General features: G+C 55.4%; 1 protein-coding gene across 5 annotated transcripts in view; it reads left to right on the top strand.

The window, feature by feature from the left end:
• Window positions 1-20,299, top strand: part of ANK1 (ankyrin 1) — a gene marked incomplete at its 5' end in the record, with an annotated part of 208,000 nt that extends 187,701 nt beyond the window's left edge. Inside the window, 6 exons of one of the 5 annotated variants that reach the window (XM_080796211.1) lie at window positions 4,405-4,963; window positions 7,562-7,847; window positions 11,908-11,991; window positions 12,960-13,100; window positions 13,327-13,460; window positions 19,224-20,299. In XM_080796211.1, coding sequence (XP_080652337.1) covers window positions 4,405-4,963; window positions 7,562-7,847; window positions 11,908-11,991; window positions 12,960-13,100; window positions 13,327-13,425 — 1,169 coding nt within the window. In that variant the 3' untranslated portion in view covers window positions 13,426-13,460; window positions 19,224-20,299. Of the gene's footprint in view, window positions 1-4,404; window positions 4,964-7,561; window positions 7,848-10,887; window positions 11,322-11,907; window positions 11,992-12,959; window positions 13,101-13,326; window positions 13,461-19,223 lie in introns of those variants that run through there. The other 4 variants (XM_080796212.1, XM_080796215.1, XM_080796213.1 and 1 more) reach the window with 4 other exon arrangements.
• Between the last annotated feature and the right edge of the window lie 3,154 nt (window positions 20,300-23,453).

Raw genomic sequence — 23,453 nt, 5'->3', positions numbered from 1 at the left:
CGGCAAGGAGAAACAGATGAATCCACTACCAGAGTTGGAAACCCCAGCATCCCTCTATCAGAAATGGACAGACCTCGTAGGCAGAAAATGGGTGAGGACACAATTGAACTCAACACCATCAGCTGGATGTGACGGACATCTACAGCCTACTTCAACCAACAGCAGCAGAATACACATTCTTCTCAAGTTCACATGGAACATGCACCAAGATAGACCATAGGCAGGGCCATAAGACACACCTTAATAAATTTAAAAAATAGAAATCATTAAATAAATATAATTCATCAGGTTAACAAACTAAACAGGAAAACCATATGGTTATCACAATAGGTGTAGAAAACATATTTGAAAAATCCAACATCCATTCCTTATTAAAACAACAACAACAACAAAAGAGGGATAAATTCGTGGAACAGATGGAGTCCAGAAATAGAACCACATATGTAAGAACAACCGACTTTCAACAAAAATATGAAGGCAATTCATGAAGAAAGGATAATGGGCTGCAACAATTGGATATTCACAAGCAAAGATGAACTTGGATTTATACATTACATCAGCATATACAAAAATTAACTCAAAGTGGATGGTAGCTTAAATGTGAAACCTAATATAAAAACTTAAAGATATTAACAAAAACTATACAACTTCTAGAAGGAAACATAAAAGAAAACCTTAGAAAAATCTTGGGCAAGGCAAAGATTTCTTAGCTACGACGGTGGAAGTGCGATCTGTACAAAAGATAAATTGGGCTTCATCAAATTTAAAAACTTCTGCTCTTCAAAACACACTGTTAAGAAAGTGAAAAACTAAGCCACAGATTGAGAGAAAATATTGGAAATAATCATCTGACATAGGACTGGTATCCAGGATATATAAAGAATTCTCAAAACTCAATAAGAAGAAAACAAACAGTCCAATTTTTCGATCAGAAAATTTGAACAGACCGTTAACCCAGAAGAGACACAGATGGAAAGTAAACACATAACAAGAAGCTCAGCATTATTAGTCATTAAAAAAATACAAAATAAAACTACAAGGAGATCACGCGACCCCCCTGTAAGAATGGCTAAAATGGAGAAGACCAATCGTATGAGGTGTCAATGAGGATATTGGAGGAACTGATCCTCTCATCCACTGCTGGTGCGACTGTAAAAGGGGACAACAAATTTGGAGCAGACTTTACTTCCTGAGAAGTTAAAATACACCTAGGATCCAGACACTCGGTTCCTAGGTGTGTGCCCCAAAGAAAAAGCATACGTTCACACGGACAAGCAGCTTTATTTGTAACAGCCCCAACCCAGAAGCAAGTCACATGGGCACTCACAGGTAAATGGCTGAACCACATGTGATGCATCCACCTAATGGAACACAGTGCAGCGGTAACAATGGATAAATCATCTCTGTGCTCAGTGGCACAATGATACCCAAATCGCTACACCCAGTGAAAGAAACCAGACTGAAAAGAGTATACACTGTATAAGTCCATTTCTAGAAAGTTCTGGGAAATGCAACCTAATATACAGTGACAGAAGCAGATCGGTGGTTACCTGGGAACAGGAATGCAAGAAGGAAGGATTGCAAAGAAACATGAGGACACCTTTCAAGGTCAATGAATGTTCCTCTTTTTGTTGTGATGGTGGTTCCTTGGAACTTATCCAATGATCTACTTTAAAATATGTGCACCTACTGTATGTCAGCTATACCTCAATAAAGCAATTTTAAAAGACACTAATGGCGAAATCGAGTGACAAGACCACTCTTACTGTGTGCCCTGAGCCGGTTGCTGAACCTCTAGTTTGCTAATCTATGGAGTAGGAATAATACTGCTTTCCTTGTAAGGTTGTCGTGATGACTAAAAATGACATATTTAGTATGAGTGTTGTTTTTTTTTTTAAACAAAATAGGTACTTAATTAATTAGTAATGGAAATAACATAATAATGCTCTCAAGAATAAGAAGAGGGGTGTCTGGGTGGTTCAACTGGTTAAGCATCTGCCTTCCTCCCAGGTCATGATCCCAGGGTCCTGGGATTGAGCCCCGCATGCGTCGGGCTCCCTGCTCAGCAGGGATTCTGATTCTCTCTCTCCCTCTGCCCTTCCCCCAGCTAATGTGCTCCTCTTGCTCTGCTCTTTCTCTTAAGTAAATGAATAAAATCTTAAAGCAAAGGGGTGGGGGATAAGAAAGATAATCACTTGACTCTTAAATGTTCTGCTGGTATATATTCCAGAGAGATTTCCTTGGAGGGTTTGAAGGCTGTTGGTCCTGGTTTCCCAATTCCTTAGGTCATGGTTCCACATAGAGTGACTTGGATTTAACATGGGAAGATTTGGCCCACTGGTTTCTCCTACTCTCCCACCTCCTCTTTGTGCCTCCTTGTTTGGCCAGAGCTGTTGGTCTCTAAGCACACTGGTACCCTCCCAGCCCCCCAGCCCCTGATGGTCTTTTCCTCCTTCTCATCTTGAGCCTTGGAACCACAGAGACTTCTAGAGATAGATCAGTCAGGGAGAAAACTCTCCCAGGATGATGAAGAGAGGTTGTATGTCAATCATACAGCCTGGTTCCTGGCACCTGGGACACATACATGAATCAGCGATGGTGGTTTTACTAAATGTGGCTGGGGGTATCCGTCCTGGCTCTTGTGTCCTCCTCACACATCTGGAGAGTTTGGCAGTAGTCACCAGGCCCTATGGAGTCCCAATCCTGTTCTGGGAAAGTGGAAGGGAGAGGGAGACACCATTCCTGCCCTCAAAGAGTGTACTGTCCCACGGAGCAGCTTAGCGAGGAACACAGGACGGGTTCAAAGATGAGGGGAGATGAGGTGACCCAAAGTCGCTGGGAGAATGTCAAGAAAACAGAGGGCGACGAGAACCTGTCTTGTTTGTGTGCGTTTGTGTGTTTGTAATCCTCAGCCCAGTGGATGAGTGGCCCTCGGTCAGCATCTTTGGGTTGAACAAGTGAGTGAGTGAGGACAGCCACAAGTAGAGCAGCAGCAGCGGAGCAGGAGCTGCATTCCAGCCTAGGGATGAGGGTCCATTTGGGTGGGAGAAAGACCAAACCCGGGGAAGGGCTGGACGCAGGGTGGTGAGGGGTGAAGGGTGGGATGAAGAGTCTGGACGCTTGGTTAGGGGCCTCTCTGGGCACAGGAAGGTCCCTAGAGATGGTAGGGGCAGCTCGCCCATACCCAGGGGTCCTGTTTTGGTGCTACGGGGTCTTTAGGCTCCGGTTTCCCAACTAAGCTGAGCTGAATGGAGAAGCTTGCCTTCCGGTCCCTTCACCAACCCAGACTGGCACAAGGTCTGAAGTGGAGTCAGAGGGCCTCTTTGCCCTATCCATGGACCCCCACTCGTGTCTAGAGGGGAGCGGAGGAGCCAACTGACAGAACACTGTCAGATTCCTCATACGCTTACATGTGCCGCTCGCTCAGGCTCTGAGTCACTTCTGAACGTGAGGGAGCCCATGTCAGAGCCAAGCAGAAGACTAGCAGGGATGCGCATGAAGCCGGTCACAAGGAGACGTATGAAAAGGCTACAGCGACCACCGGGCCAGGCCCCGACTGAGCTAGCTGGCCTCAGTCCCACCAGCTCACCGCTGACCTGGGCCCGGTCGGAACAGTGCAGGCAGGGCCTGCAGGCCAGGAGCTTCCGGGCGGAGCCGGAAGCGGCAGCTGATGGGCCTCCTGTTGCCCCCTGACCCGGTCCCCCCATTCTGAACCCTAAGAACTCTCCCGCGTGCCACTTAGATCCCTCAGAATTTCCAGAACCCGTCTGTAACTCGAGGAACAGTGACTTCATCTGAAACCATATGGTTTCCCACTTGACCACTGCACGGAGGGTGGGCGTTCGGTGTACCCCATCAGGCCCCTCCAAGCTCGGTTACTGCCCCCAGCTCTGGGGAGGCTGGTCCCTCCCTTGAAGGTACCTCCCTGGCTGGTTTCCCCAAGGGCTGTGCTAAAAGGATGTTTTGAGCAAAGAAAGAGCAACATTTCTTTCTGCCCAGACATCAAGTGGTGGGCTTTCATCCGGTTGGAGACAGATGGGAGCACAAATCCTTCAGATCAAGCCTTCTTGATCTATCGCTCTGAACCGGAGAAGAAAGAATTCCAGTCTCTGCTCTTTGCCATTCAGCAAAGGAGCCCTTGTCTCCCCGCCACTTCCCGCCTGTCCCCTACGCATCCCAGAGCCTTGTTCCTCCTGCCCCCGTGCCCTGGGCAGCAGCCACAGGCCTGAGCGTTGGACACTGAGCTTGGAAAGCCTCCCTACCCGCAATGCGCATGCGTATCTATGGCCGTGCCTGTGCGTGCGTGTGCGTGTGCGTATGCGTGTGCGTGAGCGTGGGTTTGCACCTAAGCGTGTGTGACAAAAATCGCTTCTGGAGCATGTTGCCCTCTGTCTGCCCATCCAGGTTACTCCTCGCTGCAGGACGAGCTGCTGTCCCCCGCCTCCCTGCACTACGCGCTTCCCTCTCCGCTGCGCGCAGACCAGTACTGGAACGAGGTGGCCGTCATAGACGCCATCCCCTTGGCGGCCACGGAGCATGACGCCATGCTGGAGATGTCTGACATGCAGGTGTGGTCCGCGGGCCTCACACCCTCCCTGGTCACTGCTGAGGACTCCTCTCTGGAGTGCAGCAAGGCCGAGGACTCTGACGCCACCGGCCACGAGTGGAAGCCGGAGGGGGTGCTCTCCGAGGGACCCCAGGGCCCCACGCTGGGCTCTCTGGACCTTGTGGAGGACGACACAGTGGATTCAGATGCTATAAATGGCCTTATCGATTTGCTTGACCAGGAGGAAGGTCAGAGGTCAGAAGAGAAGCTGCCAGGTCACGAGAGGCAGGAGGACGCCCCAGGTGCGGGGCAGGACTCAGAGAATCAAGTGTCTCTTGTTGCAGGCCAGCAGAGGGTGCAAGCCCACATCACAGAATCCCCCAGCGTGAGTCGGGTGATGGAGATGAGCCAGGACAGGTAAGGGGCTGGGCGGCTGGGGAAGGGTAACTTCCGTCTTCCTGGGCTTCGGGGGTGAGCAGGTGAGGGGGGCAGGCGAAGCAGCTCGCTGGGCGCTGGCTGGCCTCTCGAGTCCCCCGCCATCGCTCAGGACTCTGTCCTGTGGGCATGGAGCCTGATCTGCAAAGGCCAGTCCTTGCCCAAGATGCCCCTGGGTGTGGCCCGCTGGAGGGAGGCTGGAGGGGGCGGGCGTGACGAGATGATGAGGCTCAGGCCAGCCACCTCTCTGGTGAGGTGAGAGTAGGCACTCTGGGCCCCAGTTCTATTGGGCGCTTGTTGGGGAAGACCATATTTAGAAACCTGGAGGCACCAGGGAGGGCCAGGCGAGTGACTCAGGCAGTCACACAGCCTGCGTGTGACAGAGCTGATAAGGTGCCCTTCTGCTCTACCCCGCTGAAAGTGTGAGGTTGGGGGGCTTCATAGGGGCGGGGCAGAACTTGTGGCTATAGAGACATTGGGGCTCTCCTGGGCCCCTCCTGGGCCTGCAGCAGGCAGCAGTGTGGGCAGGTCAGGCAGGGAGCCTTGGGCAGACACTGAGGGTCTCAGGCCTCAGGTCCGATTCACATCTGTGGCTGGGGGGCCCGCCACACCCGCGGGGCTGGGCAGACTGCAGAGGACACTTTGGCCTTCCTGGACTGGCACAGGAACTGAGCGACAGTGGCCCTTTCCCCCGAAATTGCATCCTAAAGTTTCCCTAAAGCAAGGAGATGGTCTGCAGGCTCCCTGAAGGCTGGGCACACCCACCACACCCCACAGCTCAGGGCTGCCCAAGCTGCGGGGAACCTGTTCTCGTGGCCTCTTCCCACCCCAGCTGGCTCTCTGGCCTGCTCAGAAGCCCAGTCTGAGTGGGCCCTTCCCCAGGATTCACCCAGTGTGGCCCGAATACTGTAGGCAGAGGAAAAAGAAAGCCATTTACAAGATGGGACAAAAGGGGTTTATGTCATTGTATTTTCGTTTCCCAAATGAATCCTTTGATGACCCGGGAGAGGTGGGGGGAGGGTGGCCTGTGAGAATTCCGAGTGATACGGTAGGAACCCTGTGGCTGAGGCCACTCCCAACAACCCGCGACAGCCAGTCACTGAGCAGCACTGACTGGGCTGGCCTGGCCACCCGAGGGGAACCAGAAGGCCTGGTGCTAGGCCTTGGAGTGGTGCGGTTTGGTTCTCTGACCGCAGTCAGCCTTCTAGTGGGGACAGGTGAATTTCATTCACTCCCCCCACCAGTATGTGTGGAGCCCCTGCTGGGTGCCGGGCACCTGTAAACTGTGCCGGGATTGTGGCATGGAACAGGACACACAGAAGTCTCCATCTGCTGAAAGTTTTATGTTCTACTGGGGAGACAGACAATAAATGAGGTAAAGCTATTGAAATGGGAAGTAATTAAAAAGGAAAAGTTAGGGGACCCTGCGTGGCTCAGTTGGTTAAGCATCCGACTCTTGATTTCGGCTCAGATCACCATCTCAGGGTTGTGAGATCAAGCGCCATGTTGGGCTCCCTGCTGGGCGTGGAGCCTGCTTGAGATTATCTCTCCTTCTCCCTTTGCCCTCTTCCCCACAAAAGAAGGGAAACATTAGGTCATGGTCCTAAAAAGGAAAATAAGGGTGGTGGGGGGGGTAGGTCGTATGTACCCACGTGGAGAGCAGATGGCTAAAATGAGGGGTAGGTAGCCCGGAAGCCTGAGACTGTGATGTTGGAGTAAAGAGCAGAAAGAATTAAGGGGTGAGCCGTGTGAATACCGAGGGCATGGATCCGCCGGGAGGCCCAGGCAGCACAAAGGCCTTGCAGGGAAGACCAAGCAGGACAGGTTGGGGAGAAAGTGTGGCCTTGACCATGAGTGACTCATGATTGTGGCCTTGACCATGCTGTCCCTGAGATGCCTATGAGACCCCCAAAGCAGAGATGTGCTGGAGGCATTTGGGTCTACACACCTGTAGATCAAAGAGGAGGTACTGTGCACATCTGGGCACAAGGAGCACACAGATGGGGCGTGAGGCCATGGACTGAACGGGCTCACTTCGGAAGTGGGCGTAGATAGAGATGAACTCTGAGAACTGAGTCCTGGGGCGCTTCCATGTTCAGGAGTCAGAGAAATTAGGAGAAACCTAATTTCTACCACCTAAGAAGTGGTAGCTGGGTGGTGGGGGGGACCAGGCAAATGTGGTGTCCTGGAAGCCATAGAAGAGCGTGTTTTCAAGGGAGAGTGTGGTGGCTTTATTGGATGAGCACTGGGATAAGGACCGTGGCGGGCAGGTGGCCAGAGGGCTGGAGAGGAGGCAGGTGAGGTGATGGGCATGGAGGCCTGGGTGACGCCCATCAGGGTGAGCCAAGTGCCTCAGGAACCCAGGGTGGAGAGCCTTCCACTTAAAGTAACAGGGTCAGTGGTACTGGTCTCCACGGCCCTTTCCTCCTGGACAGCAGGGATGGCCCCTCTGGGCCTCTCTGGGCAGGACAGGCAGCCGTGTGCCATTGTCCCATCCCTCCAGCTCTGGAGGGGGAGGGCATCTGAGCAGCCAGAGACCGAAGGATAACCAGGTGTCCTTTCTCTCTCCCTGGACCCCAGACTGCAACACTGGGATGAGGAAGGCTCCATTGTCTCATACCTACAAGACACTGCCCGAAGTTCCTGGCCAGAGGAGGTCACCCAAGGCCCACACTCCTTCCAGAGTACCGTCACCACCATCCAAGAGCTGGAGCCCAGTGGGTCGCACGAGTATGAGAAGGTCCTGGTGTCAGCAGCTGAGCATGTCTGGGAAGGGCAGCCAGAGGCTGAGAGCAGGGCACGGAGACGACAGAGTCACCAAGAGTGGGTGCAGGAGGCTCGGAGCACCCTCTCCCTGATGGCAGAGGTGAGCGCGCACCGAGGCGACCGCCGATGCCCAGAGGGGCACGGGAGGGGCCTGAGGCCCAGGACGGCCTCTCCTCCAGGCGAGCCCCAGGCCGAGCCAGCTTCCTTTCTTTAAAAACTGTGGTCTGACTTTGCTGTCTCTACAAGTAAGGATACAAACTCGCGCTCCCTGCTGAGGGAAGGGAAGAGCTAATGTTCCCGGAGCTTCTTGCCCTGAGGTCGCAGGATCCGAGGGGGGTTTTGGAGTTAGGTCTGGCAGAGTCCGAAGCCACGGTTTTTGTTGGTTTTCTTGTTCCATTGTGTGTCTTAGGAAGGGTGTAGAGCAGAGAGACCTGGGTGTTAGGCTAACTCAGTCCTACCGTGGTCTGTGTGGCCACAGACAGGCCACTCGGTTCTCAGCACTTTGGCCGAGGTCACCATCTTAGGTGACCTGAGGGGTGCCTGGGTTATTGCCTGGGCTTGGGAATGCTGGGGTCCTCTAGGCGGGGCTCAGCGGTGGAGCAGGAGAGGCGCCCTGCCTCCCTCAGACCTCCCTCCCCGCTCCGGGTGTGCCCGGCTGTACTTATTTTATCTATTCCATTTAACTCCACTCCCCATTCCCATAGACATCCATTTTAATGTATTCAGGGAATAATTTTTTTATTATGAAAAATCACAGATAAATACAAAACCAGAATAGCACATTAATTTCCATGCACTTACTGTTCAGGCGCTAGTTACCCAATTGTGGCCAATCCTGTTTCACGGATACCTACCTCTCTCTTCTCCCCCCCTCCCCAACATATTTTTTTGAAACAAATCCCAGACATCTCATTAAGGTGTGCCTTTTGAATATATGCATTTTTAAAAAATTTTCGTCGCTGTTCCACGCCTGTGTATTTTTAGTGTGAGCAGAAACAATGTGTTCCGCATCTCATTTGGTTTCTTGTGGTTCATCCTCATCCGGGAGCTTTGCGTCCCTCCCTCCTTCCTTCCCTTCTGCCACTCTTCTCGTCCCTCTGCCTACCTGAACCTGAGCCCTAGTGGGCATGTCGGGGTCCCCACAGCTAGGTTAGCTCCACAACAGCCCTGGGCAGCCGGCTGCAGAGAGCCGCTAGGACTCCAGTAAGGTTTTATTTAGGCTTCTTCCCTCCAAGTGTGTGCCTTGGACGGGACAGGCGGCTGCGTCCGTTTTTCACCCCAGACCAGCCCGCGCATTCTTGGCCAGCAGGCTGCCCTTCGGCACTTGTACTACTCCTAACAGCAAGCACTTGGCCGAGAGCTCAGGCACTCTTAACTGGGTCAAATTCCAGATTCCGGGGGGAAAGAGAAGGGTGTTAGGAGCCGCCTTCCGTGTGGCCCCCCTGCAGTTAGCCTTTGGTGAGGGAGGGCTGCAGAGAAAGCAGGAGCACTCCAGCAGGTCGCAGGAGAAAACTTCTAGGTCATAGGGCCTAACTGCCTTGTTTATAAATGAGGAGGCTGAGGCCCCAGAGAGGCTGTGGACTTCCCCAGGGTCACACAGCCATCCACTGTGAGGGGCAGGGGAGTCCGGATCTCATGCTTCCCAATGAGAGTAAGGGAGTGTGTGGGGCCGCCAGGCCTGACACCTTCCGGGTCCGGGGCAGGATTAGATGGCGTAGGCGAGCTGTCATCCTAATCACCTGACAGGACCCTGGGGCTGGTCGTGAGACCCACTTAAGCCAAGGGTTTGTAAAGCCCCCATTGACTAGTATTTCCAGTGAATCTCTGAAAACACTGACAGGGGGAGAGAGAGAGAGAGAGAGATGCCCTATAATTTGGGGCTAGGCAGGAAAGCCTGAAATCACTGTAAGACATTCTTCTCTGAGGCACCCCCAGATGGAACCATGAGAAGTTGGACCCTTCCTGGCTGGGCCCAAACCGAATGCTCTCCAGCGCCCAGCCCCTTTGCATGTGAGACGGGCTTCTATTTCTTTTGGAGCTTCCTCGTGGAAATGAGGCAGTATTGAAATCGGACCCTTTCACTCACTCTCTGACTCTGTGCCTCCATTTCCTCTGTGTAAAATGGAGAAGTCATAGAGCCTGCTGGATAGGGCTGTCGGAGGGCCTTACCAAGTCAGTAGGGGGAGTACACAGGGCGTAGTGGCCACAGAGCAGTGCTCCCCGTGTGAGGGCCTGCTTGGGCTCCTCGTCTGACAGTACTCTCACACCTGCACTCCTCGCCGGGTGGGGTATGGACAGCACCGGAGTCCGGGCCTGCTTCCCAGAGAGGGCCCCTGGAGCTCCCCAGCCCCCGCGGTGAGCGAGCAGCAGATCACTTGGCTGAGCCCCAGATCTTTGTTCCTTCTGCTGTGGGGACCGTTCCTCAGACCGGCACAGCCTGATCCGGAAAGCAAAATTCCCATGGGCCACAGCTGCCACGGCTGCATTTCTGAATCAGCTCTGTAAAGGCGAGCCTCAGGCGCGTGGTTCCTGCTCGTGGGCGCTGACAGCCCAGCCTGGGAAGAGCCTCTGAGGACAGGCCTTAAATAGATACACCAGTTACATGCTTACGTGTAGGGTTGCTGGGCCAGGGGTGGGTCGGGGCCGGCGGGGGGGGCGTGCCGAGGGCCCTGGAGGCGGGGGACGGCAATGCACGGGCTTCCAGGTGGCCCCACCACCTGTGCTGAACCCCGCTGACCTAATTTGGCCAGGCCTGAGCGAATCACTCCTCCCAGGGCTATTTTTGAAATAAATCCTTAACTCTCTCTCCAGGGTATTAGCCGGTGCCATCCCTGTGGGTGCGGGTGAACTCCATTCTAATCACGGCAGTAAGCACCCAGAGAAACACACAAAGGGCCCCATTCTCCCCACTCTCCTGGAGTCCCAGAAAGAGAACAATTCCCTGGGCAGAGCTGCTTCTACTGTGCATAGGGCTGGGCAGGCCTCATTGCGGGGGGGTGGGGGGGGTGGGGGGGGCGTCACCCACAGAGTGACTTTGACGTGCGCTTTCAGTGCCCAGGACACGCGCACCTGCCTGCTCCCTTCTAGCCCAGTTGGACAGCCCCAGCAGCTGGTTTGGGAAGCTAAAATTATCGAAGCCTGATGTCACCCAGGCGTGAGGGCAGAGCCTGGGGCTGCTCGGCAGGAGGGCACTCGGCAGGCAGTTCTAGTGAGGGGCCATCCAGTCTCCTGCGGAGAGAGCCTGCAGGGGGTCCCAGGGCACCCGGGAGTCTGAGGGGAGGATGAGAGGTTGGACCCCCACAGTGGCCGGAGCCCTGGCTAGTCCCCAGAGGGCCCAGCTACTGAGGAGGTGAGGATGTGGACTTTCGTCACCCAGCTCCTGGTCACCCTAGTGCTCCTGGGCTTCTTTCTGGTCAGCTGTCAGAATGTGATGCACATTGTCAAGGGCTCCCTGTGCTTTGTGCTGAAACATATCCACCAGGAGCTGGACAAGGAGCTGGGGGAGAGCGAGGGCGTGAGTGACGACGAGGAGACCATCTCCACCAGGGTGGTCCGGCGTCGGGTTTTCCTCAAGGTAACCGCCAGGCAGGAGGCAGGGCTGAGGGCAGGGCACCACGGTGCGTGTGAGCAGCAGCCGGGGGAAGGGACGGGACCCTGAGTCAGCAGCCGGGCCGGCTGCTGCCCACTGGGACTGCCACGCTATGGTGGCGTGGGCAGCTCAGCTCTGGGACTTGGGAGAGCCCGTTCCTGGCCCGCTCCTGTCCCCAGCTGGTCACACTTAGGGCGCTGGTGTCTGTGGAAGGGGTTTCCATGCTGGGAAGGGCTGTCCAAAGTTCAGTTCGGTGCCTCACTTCCTGTCTCAGGGCCTCCTCTGTAGCACTTGTGTGACCGCGCCCCGGTGCTGGAGAGGGATCAGGCACACAAGGCTCTTGCAAGTGTGGGGCTCCATCTGGTCTTCAGGCTCCATGGCTCCCAGGGGTGCCTCTCGCACTTGGAAGCCTCAGTCTGGCCTCTGCTCCTTGCTGAGCTGGAGTTTCCTGCGTGGTGCGGATTTGTCCAACTGTGGCTGTTGCCTGTGCTCTTTAATTCCCTCATCCTCCGCCTGATGCCTAGGCCACCCACTTACTAACCTTGAGTTTTCTCCTTTTCTGCAATTCTAGGGGAGTGAGTTCCAGAATATTCCAGGGGAGCAGGTCACAGAGGAACAATTCACAGATGAGCAGGGCAACATTGTCACCAAGAAGGTGGGTGCACGGCATCCCCCCACCCCCGAGCCGGGGAGAGGCAGCAGGGCTAGAAGCTAAAAGGGGCTGGACTCACTCCCCGCTTCTCACTGCTGCCCTAACAGAGGGTTCGCACGGCTCTGAAGGCTGGTGCAGGTGCTGGGAGCTCTGGTCTTCTGAGTCTGGCCTGACATTGCTCAGAGCCACTTTGCCTGACTCCACCTGAATTCAGCTCCTGCTACTGTGCCACAAGGGCCAGGCTCTGTGGAACAGCCCAAACCCAGCCCAGTGATGTCTAGCCCTGGACACAGCTGTAAGACAGCAGGGTGGTGGTCCCCGGACTACCACGGGCCTCCAACAGCAAAAGGGCTGTGGAAACGCATAGATTGGTCACTGATTTCAATTCACTAGACCTGATTTTGCCTGTCAAGTACTAGGCACCATGCAAGGTCTGGGCAGAGGGAGAAGAAGGAGCAGAGAAGGGGACCTTGGATGTGCTCCCTCTGGGTTGCTGTTCCCGCTAAACTGAGGCAAGACCCCTCAGGTGTCCATCTTGCCTCTTGCCAAGTGTGCCTCATGCAGGCAGATGTCTTGTATTGTCATCCCCCCAGTCCGAGTATGTGTAGGCTCAGAGTAGACAGTGTGAAAATGTTTGGGTGAGTGAATAAGAGAGCACACTTGCCAGGCGTCCCTGCCCATGAAAAGTGTGGGGAGGACAGCAGGACCTGCCAACGATACCAAGAGACAAAACCCTGATCACCGATGACCCGTCTGCAAATTTTTGCCCCTCTGAAGCTGCCCAAGGCTGGTTTTCCACAGGATGGGGTGGGGGGCAGGAGACCTGTCCCTGTTCTTGGCCCCTCGAGGAGAGGCACCTTAGGACAAAGGCTGCCTCTCCTCCAGACCTCCTCGTTGAGGACCTGCTCTTCCCAACCTCTGTCTGTCTCCGTGGCTACACGGGCCTTTGGTCACCTCCTTCTGTTTTCCAGATCATCCGCAAAGTCGTTCGGCAGATAGACTCGTCCGGCGAGGAGGCCAGCCAGGAACATGAGGAGGTGATTGCTGAGGGGCCCCTGGAGGACCCCAGGGAGATGGAAGCTGATGTTGATTCCTTTATGAGACACGTGCAGGTACTGCGGTGGCTGCAGCCTCCCTCCTGAGGCTCCCACACGGCTCCAGCCGCTCACCTGGGTGCCTGCCCGCTCTGGGCTCTGGCCACAGCGTGCTCCCGCCCCTCCTCCCTCCATCTCCCCCTTGCGCCTCCATGCCCTCTGGCTGCCACAGGACCTCTTGCCTCTCTCTAGTTTGTCTCTCTGTGTGATCTGTCCTGCCTTCTGTCTCTGCTGCCGTCCCCAGGTGGAGCTGCGAGGGAGTAGCCTGCAGCCGGACCTGATAGAGAGCAGGAAGGGGGCTCAGATAGTGAAGCGGGCCAGCCTAAAACGGGGGAAGCAGTGATCTCTAGCCCTTCCCCTCGAATGGCCTCTTGGGAGGTAACGCTGACTTTTTTGCATCCTTTCTGCATGGCCTGGTCCTTGCGGAGTGGCTGGTGCTAGGAATGGCTGCTCCCTTCCTCATGTCTCCCGTCCTCCGCGGGAGCTCCCCGCTCCGCCACCCCTGGCATGATGGGGGAGGAGGAACAGGGGTGGCGTGGCCTTGAGGCACAAACTGTGATTTCCCAGCCTGCTGACTGAGTCTCGATTTTCTCCTAAGAAAACAGCCAACAGTAGCTGCCGATTGACCTCTCCGGGAGGGCAAAAACACAGATTTGAGAAAATGCTTTGATGCATGAAAACACTCAGTAAACCTCAGTGATGATAGTATCCTGAAAGCCAAGCGATGGGGATGGAGGAGGGGGGTGGACAGGCCTCAGGGAGCACCAGAGGGTCTGTCTAGGCTGGGCCATTTCAGTGCAAATCCTCTGGCAGAGCTCCAGCCGTGATGGACTCAGAACAGCACCTATCTCTTGAACCTGGAACCCTTTGAAAGTCCTGATCAACCCAAGGTGACCATTGTCCTTGGTGTTTCTGGAGACAGGTCGCTCCGTTGCTTTCTAGGAAAGGGTGAAATGCACAGGCCCGAGGGGTGGATGGCACCGTCCGAAGCTAGGAGGGTTATGGCAGCCTGGTGCATGGTGTGCAGGAGCATGGGGGCCCTGAGGCTGGGGGGCCGGGCCGGGCAGGGATTTGTGATGAGGGAGGGCCCTGAAGACAGCGCCACGGAGAAGGCTCTCCAGCAGGCCCGGCACAGTGCTGGGGGCTCCGGTGGCCAGCTCTGACCTCCGTCCTCCCTGAGGGATCCTGTACTGAGCTGCCCCGAGGCCGTTTACTGTGCCCCGCTCGGGGCAGCTCAGTACAGGATGCATCGGGGTGGGAGTCGGCAGGAAGCCAGGAAGCATGGTGGCCCCAGCACAGCCCTGACGGGGTTCTTGGCAGTTTCAGCACTACCCCCACTCCCCACAACCTGGGGCCTGGCTCTGGGCCAAGGAGAAAGCAGGCTCCTGGCTTTCTGCATTCAGCAAAAAGCAGGGCCGCTCCTCCCATGCCACCAAAAGTGCTGGCTCTGGGCTTCCCAACATACCTCGACACTTGGGGGGAAAAAAAAAGGACTGCGGATCCAGTTATAGGATAAAATTAGACCTGACTCCTCAGCAGCTTAAGGAGGTCACAGTGTTAACCCCGGCATCGCCAAGGGTCTCGCCGGGCTGCTGCTTTAGCAGATTATCTGGGGTAAGTCCTGGAAATAATCCAAAGGTACAAATAATTTGAAGGAACGGGGAGTAGAAGGCAAAGTGCTCTCTTCTGCCTGATTTTTTTCTTATGGTGACAGGGGCAAGCAGGGGCTATACCTTTCTGCTTCTCTTTGGCTCAGGTTTGTGCTACTCATGTTCCTGAATAGGAAAGAGGTAGCCCAGAAGCCAGGCTGAGAGGAAGGGAGGAACCTAAGAAAAACAATTGTTTTTTTAATTTTCTGTGCATGTTCTGCAAAAAGAAATTTTTAAAAAAATTTTCTGTGGGGGTTCTGCAAGGTGTCTGAAACCTCCAAAGGAGATATACCGTTCCAGACCACTGAGCATGGATGGGGGGGAACACCGGGCAGCCAGGCTCCTGCTCGGTGCTGGGACCTCTGCCAAGAAGAGGCCAGGGAAGCACATGGTAGGGATGGTGGTGAGAGAGCCAGGGTCGAAGCAGACTCCAGTCTAGGTTCTGAAGGGCCTGGTGGGGCAGCCTGCAGTGCTCCGTCCTCCCAGCAGGACAGAGACCACAGAGCAGTGAGGGAGTGATGGCTCTCTGCTCCTCTCACTGCTTCTCACCCTCCCCTCGCAGGCCCGTACCGTATTCGCGGGTTCCACACTTGCCAGTTCACTTACTGGCTAAAATTATGTTCACCCCCACAGGGCTTTTGTGGTCATTCACAGACACACACCAGGGTGAAAAATTTGTGTTCAGTGCCACGTTTGCATTTTTTGTGCTTTTTGTTGATTTTGTTGTTTAAAATGGCTCCCAAGCCTAGCACCCAAGTGTTATCTTGTGTTCCTAAGAGCAAGGAGGCTGCGCTGTGCCCCGCGGGGACAAATATGAGTGTTAGATAAAATTCACTGGCTACGAGTCAGGGCGCTGTCAGTGGGGACTTAAGGGATCAACAGTGGATTAAATAAGGTGTCCTTATACAGAAACACGCATGAAACAAAGTATTCCTTGTCTGACAAAGATGTGAACAGAGGCTCACAAGAACCTAACTGGGCATTTCCCTTAAGAGCAATGGTGCAGTGTTGGCTAATTCAGTGTTCTGGCAACTTTCTCGAACATGACCACTGCGAATGGCAAGAATTTACTGCGTCCAGGCTGGGGCTTGGGAGCCGAGACGCAGGGCCTGGTTCCTCCCGTTTCCAGGCCTTCCACTCATCATTTGCTCCGAGCTTCTGTCCCCTTGACGGAGTTTGCAGATGGTCCCTTCGACGTCTGTGGAGAGGTTTAGAAATAGCTGTGGTCCCTGGGCAGGCTGTGACGAGGAGAGCAGGACAGCTGTGCTCAGTCAGGGAGGGGGTGGATCCTAGCATGACTCAGGGCAGGTCAGCGGACCTGCCACACCTCGGGTTCCTTCACCATGACGTCGCAGCGGCATCACGCTCTTCGCTTGTAGCATGGTTTCGATGATGGATGGGGCATGTTTGTGAAAGGCTGTGTACCCTGTTAAATTCCCACCCACCATTTCTCAGTCACCTGAGAGTCGGGTTAAAATGCAGATTCCTGGTCCCTGCCCCTGACCTACTGAATTAAAATTCTGGAACTCAGGATTCTGTATCAAGCTCCTCAAGTGACTTTTAGTGTACTGAAGAGTGCTTTCTTCTGACCAATTTCAGTTTTCCTTCCAAACCTCCTAGAGGTGATGTGGACTTGATACCAAGTTATTCACTTGGCATTTTTAAAGTGGGCCACCAGGAATGAAGGATAGAAGTTTGTTCAAAGATGGTAGGATGCACCCATCCCGGATGAGGGGTGACTAGACCCCCTCACCCATCGATCCCTCCCAGTCACCCCCACCTTGGGAAGGACTCTGTATCTAAGGCCTGGCAAGTGGGGGGAAGGGTGCTTTCCCGGGGAGTTTAAGAAGCTACCAGATTGCCGTTTAGGCAAGGCCTGCCTGACCGCAGGTGACGGGAGGAGCTTTGCTCTGTGCTCCACGAGGTAGGCCCAAGAATTGGGGTGTGAGCTGTGCGAGAGCGCTGGCGTGGAGCAGGCAGCGGGAGTGCGGTGGCAGGGCAGCCCCGACGTCTGCCGGGCTGCCCACTTTCAGGAAGCTACGGCACAAGGCTGCTGCTTTTTCTTGTTTTCCTTTTTAAGAGACGCTTTCTGCTCAGACACTGTGGTTGCAAGAGCCTGTGTTAGCTCTGACAGTGGAATGTTTTAGTAAGTTTAAAAGTTAAGCAATTAGTCATCTCATTGGGAAGGGGCAGGGAGACAAGGGGTCATGTTTTACGTTGCTGTTTAAGTTACAGGCCACCCTACTCCCAAGCCACTGCAGGGGTGCGAGTCTGGTTGCTGAGGGAGAGAGGAGAGAGGGCCACAGATGCCAGGCAGGGTGGGAACAGGAGGTACTGCGCAGAGGGATGGAACGGGACAGGCGCGGAGCAGAACCGCTCTTCTCCCTGCTCTTCATAGGCTGAGACCTTCTCTTGGGGCAAGAGGTGCAGGGCAGCGGAAGGGTCCAGGATGCAGCCATGAGAGCTGCCTTCCAGTCTACCCCTGCCACTGCTGGGTGCCCCCACTAGACCCATCACTGCTCCTCCCGGAGTCTCTGCTCAACCAAAGTGGTCACCATAGAATGCTGTCTAAGCCTTGGCCTGTCTCCTCCGCTCTGTGTCTGGGCAGAAGAGCGGGAGATGGTCGGCTCTCTTCCCCAGGCTCAGGGTTTTACGAGGTCTCTTGTTTGAGGCGTGCTTAGCCTGGAGGGGGGCACAGACCCCTGGGAAGGGTAAGGCCGGGCCCTGGCCCTCGGAGTGTTTCTGCTCTAGCTGGGGAGATGCAGCAGGTGTGAGACAGGAAGGAGAGCCCATCAGAGCACGTGTCCACATACACTGTCCCGAGCCCTCTGGAGCTCTTTGAAACATCACCACCGTCTGATGAGCTACAGCTTATCATTGCCCTCATGTTACAGCGAAGGAAACTGAGTCACAGAGAGTGTAAGTAACGGGACTAGGGAAATCGGCAAAGACAGAACATGAACTCGGGCAACCTGGCTGGCTTCGGAGTTCCTGTTCTTACCCACTATGCCCTGTGATCGCTCTGAATAAAAGGTAGCGGGCTGAGTGGGAAGCTTCCAGAGCCGAGACGAGAGAAATGACAAGGAGCCGGGGTTGTCAGGGAAGCTTCCCGGAGGAGAGGTCTTGAGGGTGGTGAGCCGAGCTTCAGCAGAGAGCAGACTGACGCCATCTGTGAGGGGAGGGCCTCGAACAAGGCAGGAAGCTGATGGGCACCGTGTGTTCGGAAGGCTTGGGGGAGACCAGCCTGCCCATAGAGAAGCCCAGGCAGGGACAAAAGAGTCTTGCCCTCTGGTGTAACAGCTGTTTCGGGCCACAGCAGCAGCAGAAGTCCTGGTGTTGCGCTGTGTGGCAAGGAGACTAGCCAGGCCTTCCCATCCATGTAGAACCACTCAGAGTTGAGTTCACCTTGACCCCCTCCAGCTTCCTCCATAACCGTGTCACCTGCAGGGCCGGGGACAGCTCCCTGTCTGGGGACTGGTCTGTCAAGGCATGAGTTTCTGCCTTTCTCTGTCATTTCCTACCCCACCCAGGAGATTGTCGTCTCCTCTTCATTTCAGTGTGCTCCTTTCCCTCATCTGTCCCGAGGTCCTGCAGGCAGAATCCTAAGTGGCTAGTCCCAGAAACACTGGAGTGCTCACCCCAGGGTGGAGGAGAAGGAGGAGGCATCATCAGGGGCTGGAGCGGTGTCTCTCTGTGAATTCCAGGCTGCAGAAAGTAGACTTTACTCTGCAGGCAGAGCTGCTCTTCTCCAGCCTAAGATACATAATATCCTAGGGAGAATGCACCTGTTTTTTCCCCAAGATCTCTTTAAAAAAAAAAAAAAAATCTCTTTGCCGCAGCAGAGGTTGTCCATCCCCAGGGCATGGGGAGAGGAGCCAAAGGCACTTGACAGTAAGAGCTTGTAGACCAGAGCCAAAGAGGGACTGTTGTCCCTTGAGGCCCCAAGCTCCTGAGGCTGGCTGTGATCATGTCTGCTCCATCTCTGGGTCCCCAGGGCTGGCACTGAGAGACATCATCAATGCATGTTGGCTGAACTGAAATGAAAAAGTGAAGGGCTCCGCTCCCTTTTTTAGCACATGCCCTGGCTTATGAACTTGATCCCTTGCCCAGGTCCCAGGATCTACTCAAGGGGATTTCTCCCCAAGCGACCGCAGGCGTGGGAGCCTCCTGCCTCCTCTCTGAGGCCCAGAGCGCACGCACAGGAGGGTTTTCTGGGGAGCTCGTCCCCCTGGGTGGGGGATCCAGGCAGGCTTGGGCAGCCACCCCTGAGAGGGAGCCTCTGGGCTGGGGAGCGGGAGAAGGCTGGCTGGGGGTTCAGGAAGGTCAGGGGCTCTGCGCTCAGTCTTTCACTTCCTTGCCTTGCTTGGGGAGGCTGCTTTGCCTGAATCCGACCCTGCCTCAGCCCCCCAGGGCAGAACTCGGTAGCTGGGGTTTTTGCTGGGAGTTGGACCTTTAGATCCTAAGTAACTCCTTCTCTCTCTGTGTCCCCCAGGATCACACCTCGACACCCAACCCTTGAATTCCACACACTCTGCCATGCACACGGGAGGAGAGCTGGAGCGGAGGGCTCGGAAGTGGCGCATCTGTTCCTCTAGGCTAACGGCATGATCTCTGTAAGGGACTTCCTTTAGTCTCCTATTCGCATGAACGACTGACTGTAGACGCATGACCTACAGTCCTCAATCCTGCCTCTAGCAACGATGGATCTCTGTTGGGAATCAGGACAAACGCCTCAAGAAGGGGGGTGGGGAGAGAGAGGGATAGAAAACCAGCACGGGAGAGCGCGTGAACGCGAAAGTGAACAAGGGCTCTTTTTGTGCTTGGGGATGATCTATTTTTTAAAATCATTTTAATTTTGACTTGTTACAGGGTACTTTTTTTTTCAACCTCATCTGTAGGAAATCCATGTGGGCTTCCTGGAAAGGAAAAAAAAAAAAAAAGAAAAGAAAACTAGGCACAAAATCAGTTCAGCACCTTAATCCCATGTCCTCATCTGCCAGCCTTCCCCACCGACACACACCTCCATTCCATTTGTGACATCCCATCCCACTCCCCAGGGGGCCACTCCTCCCAGAATGTTCTACACAACATTCAGGACATGCGCATAGGCACACACGCACACACAAGCACCTCTCCGCTCTCCTCAGTATAGACACAGATTTTACTGTGACGTCTGAAGCTGTATAGACTTTCCTGTGGACAAACTGGAATTTTTTTATGTTGTCTCTCTCTCTCTGCCAGTTTCAGTATTAATCATCTTCCAATGGAAAATCATTACCTTGAGAGTGCATTCGGGGTTCCTTGTGTTAGGGACTAAAGAATCTGAGGCGAGGACCCCCCCCCAAGGCTCAGCTGTAGGGCTCCAAGGGAGCCATGCCCCCTCTGAAAGGGTGTTCTCTCTCAGCTGGGGGCGGGCCGGTGGCTGCTGTCCCAGGATCGCACCAGCATGTTCAATAGAGAAGAGGTTTCCTATATCTTCAAGCACTTCTATCATAGTCTGTGTTCAAAGTGTAAACTGTACAGTTATCAGCCTTGTGTAAATGAAAAAACAATAAATACTATGCAAACCAATAGAAACACTTTAGCAGTATGTACAAAGCACTAACAGCTCAGCTCCTGAGGACTTCTCCAGGCTGCGGGAGAAGGAGCTACAGCCTGTCTTTCAGTGAAAGAGGAAGGAAGTGAGTAGGGCTAGTGAATGTATCTGCCAGTTCTTAGAAGTCAGCCACCCCCCCCCCACCAAAAAAAGGTCTCCCAGAGCCAACTTGGTGCTCTAAGTCCAGGCAGCCCACAGGATGGGGGCCCAAGGCCCGACCGCCTCAGTGCCCCCACTCTGACCAAGCCCCTCTGCCCTACTCGGAGAGGCGGGCGAGGGCCCCACTCCTGGCCACAGCGCAGGGAGGGGAGAGCCGGGGCAGGAGAGAGCAGCCGGCCACCTGGAGGCCCGGGCGAGGAAGGAGGTCCTCCTAGGCCAGGCCCTCGGTCAGGGCAGGAAGGAGGCAGGCGGCCGGCTGTTCCTCTGTTCCTCGCCTCGGTGCCACCAGGGGAGAGCCTTAAAGTGACAGTGGCGCCTCCGGCAGAGCGAGGCCCGAATCAGCACAATCCGCCCCGCCCCGCCCGGCGGGCGCCCTCTAGGGCCCGGAGAGAGACTGGCGGGCTCGGGTCGCCCCCGAGAGCCTTTGTTGGTGGACGTCCTGCCGCCTTCCTCCCCGCCGCTCCGCGGAGGGGGCCTCAGACACATCAAACCTTCCAAGTAGCACAGAAGCTCCCCCACGAGCGCGCGCCCGCGGCCCTGGTGCCCGTCACCAGCGCACTGCTCTCCCGGCGCAGCCCGCGGGCCCCACGCGCACCGGGCGGCCGCGGCGGCCGGGCGGCTGGCGCTCCGCCTTCCGAGGGGCAGGCCGGGGCGCCGGAGGCCAAGCGGGCGTCCAGGGCTGCGGCCTCCGCCCCCGCGGCGAGGATCCCGAGCGCCGCGCTCCTCCGCGTCGGGCCGGGGGGCGGGGGGGCCCACCTGCCGGAGCCGGCGGGCTCGGACGGGGGTCGGGGAGTGGGGCGCCGGGGGCGGGGAGGGCGGCGCTCGGAGGCCCCGCCGCGGGAAGACAGGCGCAGGGCCCGCCTCCTCTCCTCCACCCCGCGCCGTCCCCCGCAGGCCGCCGCCGCAGCCCACCCCCGCTAGCCCTCGTAGAGCCCCCGCGGGGGTCCCGCGGCTCCAGGCTATGCTTTGGCACCTTCCGCAGCGTCTGGCATGGCTGCTTGGCCCGCCGGCCCCAGGCCCTGGGCGGCATGGCTGCGCGCTCCAGTTGCTAGTAGGAGCTGTTAGAGGAGGAGTTTGGGGTCTCCACACGATGCCTAGAGAATGCTGCAGTGTGCACCTTAGACGCTTTTTAGAAGTTTTGGAATTACCTTGATTTTTTTAATTGTTATGAAAAATGACTCTTTTCTTGACTCTCTCCAATGCTCTGTTATTGGGAGGGAATCCCCCCACCCCACTCGGATGTATAGACCATTCTCCCTACACCAGCTGAACAAATGTCAAAATTAATAAAGAAATTGACTCAGCACAGGACTCCATCTCTCCTTCCTGACTCGGCCCTGGGGGAGTGGGGGGGTGCTGGGGCAGGAGTGAAGCTGGGGTTGGGGCCTGAAGGGGTCTGGAGGTGGGATCAGTCAGCAGGGAGACCTGCATCGCCTGGGGGCAGGGGGCACTTCCTGGAAACCTGGGCAGTCCCTTCATCAGACCACCCACCCTGGGAGAAGCTACCCAACCCCTGGGCTTGGTAGGACAGATTTCTGTCTCCTAAGGATTACCATGAGCTGGGGACAAGTCCAAGGTGGGTGGAGGGGGGCACCACACACCCCAGGGTGCATGGCTGAACCCACAGTACACACTAAGGGGGACCCCCCAGTCCCCGCCCCTCGTGAAGGTGTCCAGCCCCTGCACTCAATGTCATTCAAAGTTCAAGAACTTCTGAGAAGATTGCCCCGTTCCTCCACAGTTCCTAACACCTCACAAGGCTGGTCACTCAGCTGGCCTAAGTTTTCCCATCTGTCAAATGGAATGGATTAAACAATTGCTAAAGTCTCTTCCGTATTGCATCCTGGGATTCCCAAATGTGAATGCCTTTGTCAAGCTTGGCATTAAGTAAGAATCAAATCATTTGCTGCAGCTTTTCTTCCTCATAAGTTTCCATCCTTAGGGGCTGACCGAGTCACAGTCGCAGGATCCTCAACTGCATGGCCCAGGGGGGTTTCAAAAGCACAGTTTCAGGATCACAGTTGCCTGGGGCAGGGTGGGGGTGGGGTCAGGCGGCCAAATCGGAATTAAGTCTCCGAAACAGTTGTGATGGGCAGCCTGGTAGCCCAGCCAACTCAGAGGGGTAAGATCCCTTTTTCCGGTTTTTAGTCTAAACTTCTAGAGAAATAATCCCCACAGCCTGTGTAAGGTCTTTCTTGCATTAACCTACCTCAAGTACACTACAGAGAACAGGAGCATACCAGCCGCATCGGGAGAGGCAGGCTCTGTGTGAGAGGGGGGCCCTCCCCAAGTTCTGGGTCCAGATCTCCAACTAGAAGCCGAGGAGAAGGCCAGCGAAAGGCCCCTCTTTTCTCCCACCTGCCACAGTGGGACCACGGCGTGTTGAGACTGCCACGGAGCCCACAGCCTGCTCAGGAAAAGCTTTGGAACTGCCTGGCAAAGGAGGGACAGAAGCTCGTCTGCCTGACAGTCACTAATGACCTGTCATTTTACAAGTTCAGACCAGTGGCATGCTGGTTTCCACTTTAAAAAACAAAAACAAAACAAAGCCAAGAACTGCCCATACAAAAACAACAGAGTGTTCCCCACAGCTTCCCTTTTGTAAAGTGGAAGATGGCCCCCAGTAGAGCCTTGCATGTTGTAAAAATCCATTAGAAAGAAAGGCATATGGGTGTCCCACCATCAAATAATGACGGGGCACCAACCAAATGCTTGCCAGGGGAACCCACCACTGAATCAACAGCCGTCTCAGTCATCAGAGCTTTCCAACCCAGGTGCCGAGCCAGACAGAACATGGCAATGGCTCCAGCAGAGACACACATGATTCCTCGGAGGAGTTAGATGGAAGAACAGAGGGAATCAGGAAAGGCTGCTCAGAGGCAGAGGTGGGAAGAGCACAGGCCCAGCAGGGGCAGGCTCCACTCCCCCACCACACCCCACCTCCCCCGCCCCAGTCTCCGGGCAGGC

The sequence above is a fragment of the Martes martes genome (assembly GCF_963455335.1).
Source record: "Martes martes genome assembly, chromosome: 2".
In the NCBI taxonomy this organism is placed as follows: domain Eukaryota; kingdom Metazoa; phylum Chordata; class Mammalia; order Carnivora; family Mustelidae; genus Martes; species Martes martes.
This window is presented reverse-complemented; position numbering and strand designations above follow the sequence as displayed.